This window comes from Parus major, chromosome 4 (genome assembly GCF_001522545.3).
Source record: "Parus major isolate Abel chromosome 4, Parus_major1.1, whole genome shotgun sequence".
In the NCBI taxonomy this organism is placed as follows: Eukaryota; Metazoa; Chordata; class Aves; order Passeriformes; family Paridae; genus Parus; species Parus major.
In genome coordinates this window covers 67712228-67715690 of record NC_031771.1, presented here as the reverse complement: position 1 = coordinate 67715690, position 3463 = coordinate 67712228, and the positions used below count along the sequence as shown (strand labels likewise).

The 3463-nt window shown below is 66.8% G+C and overlaps 1 protein-coding gene across 1 annotated transcript in view; it reads left to right on the top strand.

The window, feature by feature from the left end:
• Nucleotides 1–2299, top strand: part of LOC107202670 (transcription factor COE1-A-like) — a 6338-nt gene extending 4039 nt beyond the window's left edge. Inside the window, exons 2-6 of the mRNA XM_015623605.1 lie at nucleotides 124–280; nucleotides 935–998; nucleotides 1092–1147; nucleotides 1341–1414; nucleotides 2098–2299. Of these exons, the coding sequence (XP_015479091.1) occupies nucleotides 124–280; nucleotides 935–998; nucleotides 1092–1147; nucleotides 1341–1414; nucleotides 2098–2284 (538 nt within the window). The 3' untranslated portion in view covers nucleotides 2285–2299. The remainder of the gene's footprint in view (nucleotides 1–123; nucleotides 281–934; nucleotides 999–1091; nucleotides 1148–1340; nucleotides 1415–2097) is intronic.
• The last annotated feature ends 1164 nt before the right edge of the window (nucleotides 2300–3463 follow it).

The following is a 3463-nucleotide window of genomic DNA, read 5'->3' as shown; positions in this document are numbered from 1 at the left end:
GTCCCCAGAACGGGGGTTCTCGGGGATGGGGGTCCCCAGGTCTGGGGTTCTCGGGGATGGGGGGGTTCCTGGTGCCGGGGTTCCGGCTGTCCCGGCTGTCCCCCACACCGTGGCCTGTCTCAGCGGAGTGTCGCTGGCCCGCGCTCACTTCGAGAAGCAGCCCCCGGCCAACCTGCGCAAATCCAACTTCTTCCACTTCGTGCTGGCCATGTACGACCGCCAGGGCCAGCCCGTGGAGGTGGAGCGCACCTGCTTCATCGACTTCGTGGAGAAGGAGAGGGTGAGAAACCTCCCAAAAAATCCCCAAAACCCCCTCGAAACCTCCCCAAACCACCCAAAAACCCCCGCGGGGCGGAGCGGCCGCGGCTGAGGCCGGAGCGCGGCCCCAGCTCATCGCATGAGGATGAGGAGGGGACACGGAGTGACCCCAGGAGGGTGCGGAGGGGACACGGAGTGACCCCAGGAGGGTGCAGAGGGGACGCGGAGTGACCAGGAGGGTGCGGAGGGGACACGGAGTGACCCCAGGAGGGTGCAGAGGGGACGCGGAGTGACCAGGAGGGTACAGAGGGGACACGGGATGTCCCCAGGAGGGTGCGGAGGGAACACCGGGTGACCCCAGGAGGGTGCGGAGGGGACACCGGGTGACCCCAGGAGGGTGCGGAGGGGACACCGGGTGACCCCAGGAGGGTGCGGAGGGGACACCGGGTGACCCCAGGAGGGTGCGGAGGGGACACGGAGTGACCAGGAGGGTGCGGAGGGGACACGGAGTGACCAGGAGGATGAGGGGACACCGAGTGACCCCAGGAGGGTGCGGAGGGGACACGGAGTGACCAGGAGGGTGCGGAGGGGACACCGAGTGACCCCAGGAGGATGCAGAGGGGACACGGAGTGACCACCTGAGCCCTCCCCGTTAATTTTGTCCCCACCCCTCAAGGAGCAGAACGGGGAGAAGACCAACAACGGGATCCACTACCGCCTGCAGCTGCTCTACAGCAACGGTGGGTGCGGGGTTTCGGGGGGGTTTCGGGGGGGTTTCGGGGTGTCCCCAGGGGGAGGTGACAAGCGGGGTGGCCCCTCTGGTGTCCCCGCAGGGCTCCGGACCGAGCAGGATTTGTACGTCCGTCTCATTGACTCCATGTCCAAGCAGGTACCGAGACCCCAAATCCACCCCCCACCCCAAATCCCCCACCCGCGGGGAACATCTGGATGTCGCTGCGGCCACATCTGGCCGCGGTGTCCCCCGCGCTGGGCGGGGAGGGGGTGGCGCAGGTGGCAGGGCCCGGGAGCGCCTCGCCGGTGCCACCGCGGTGTCGCCGCTGTCCCCTCGGTGTCCCCTGCAGGCCATCATTTACGAGGGGCAGGACAAGAACCCCGAGATGTGCCGGGTGCTGCTGACCCACGAGATCATGTGCAGGTGGGCTGGGGACACGCGGGGGGTGACAGGGCTGTCCCCAAGGTCCCTTTAGTGCCCGCTGAAGTGATTACAGACCCCGCGTTAATTAATGAGCCGGGCCAGCGCCGCTAATTGACCTCGCGGCAGGGGACAGGCCACTCCCTGAGTCCCCTCGGGGACACCCGCTCGGGGTTGGGGACGGGGTGGCACTGCTGTGTTCCCCGGGGGGGACACGGAGCTCCGGGGTGGGTCCCCAACCCCTTCAGAGCCACCCGGAGGTGACAGGGACGGGTCCCCAACCCCTTCAGAGCCACCCGGAGGTGACACAGAGCCCCCCTGGCTGACAGGGATGGGTCCCCAACCCCTCCAGAGCCACTCGGGGGTGACAGGGACGGGTCCCCAACCCCTTCAGAGCCACTCGGAGGTGACACAGAGCCCCCCTGGGTGACAGGGACGAGTTCTCAACTCCTTCGGAGCCCCCGGGACCCCCCAAATCTGTCCCCAACCCCATCTAGAGGTGGTAAAGTGACACCCCCGAGTGTCCCCTCCCTGCTGTGCCCGTCCTGGTGTCCCCTCTGTCCCCAGCCCTGAGTGACGGGGCGGTCCGAGGGTGGGACATGGGGACCTGGCGCTTCCCCCCCGGCCTTTGGGGGGTCCCCCAGCGCTCGCTGTCCCCTGATGTCACCTCCTGTCGCCGTGTCCAGCCGCTGCTGCGACAAGAAGAGCTGCGGGAACCGCAACGAGACCCCCTCGGACCCCGTCATCATCGACAGGTGCTGGGGACATCGGGGACATCATCGGGGACATCGGGGGACCCCCGACACCTCACCGCGACCCGGGAGGGGGTGGCAGCTACCGGGGGTGTCCCCAAGGTTGGGGACACGATGCTGATGAGCAGAGGGGACAGCGCGAGGGGCTCTGGGTGTCCCCAGGGGGCGGTGACAGATGTCCCCGTTGGTGACATCGATAATGGAGGTGGCACCGGCGGCGTTGGGGACATCCCAGGGTGGCCGTGTCCCTCTGTCCCTGTCCCCAGCGGAGTCCTCCGGCCTGTCCCGGTGTCACCTCTCTGGTGCCACCAAGCCAAGCCCTGGGGGGTGGGACAGGACCAGAGTCCCCTTGTCACTGTCCCCTGTGTCCCCTGTCCCGCTGTCCCCACCATGGCGCTTTTGGGGTGCCCGGGGGGGGTTCCTGTGACCCCCCCTTGGGAGGTGACACCCCCATGGTTGGTGGCAGTGTCCCAAATGTCCCAAATGTCCCAAATGTCCCTGCGTCCCCCCCTCAGCCGCAGGACTTTTGGGGGTCACCCAAAGCTTTTTTTGGGGGGGTCACATAGGGCCAGGAGTGTCCCCAACAAGTCACCCACCATTCCCNCCTGGGGACAGGTTGGTGGCCCTGGGGACAAGGTCCTGGGGACAGTCTGGTGGTTTTGGGGACAGGGTCCTGGGGACAGGTTGGTGGCCCTGGGGTCCTGGGGGTCCTGGGGACAGTCTGGTGGCTTTAGGGATGGGGTCCTGGTGGCCCTGGGGACAGGGTGCTGCAGATTTTGGGGTCAGGCCAGGGTGGGGGGATGCCACAAAAGGGGTGCTGGGGGTCCCAAGGATTGGATTTTGGGATTTTGGGATTTTGGGGTTCTGGGAAGGGGTGCTGGGGGGGTCCCAGTGTTGAGTTTTCGGGTGTCCCAATACTGGAGTCATGGGAATCCCCGGGATGGGGTTCTGGGGGTCCCCAACATGGAGTGCTGGTAATGGGGTGCTGAGGGTGCCAGTGTCCCATGGAGAAGGTTTTGGGGTCCCCAGGATGGGGTTCTCGAGGATGGAGATCCCCAGGATGGCGTACTGGGGGTTCCCGGGATGGGGTTTCGGGGTCTCCCAGTCCTGGGGGTTCCCGGGATGAGGTTTGGGGTGTCCTGGTCCTCGGATTCGGGGGGTCCCTATTATGGGGCACTGAGGGTCCCAGTCCTGGGAGTCCCCTGGATGGGGTGTTGGGGGTCCCCAGCTCCGGGATTCTTGGGGATGGGGGTCCCCAACTCCGGGGTTTTCAGGGATGGGGGTCCCCAGCTCCGGGGTT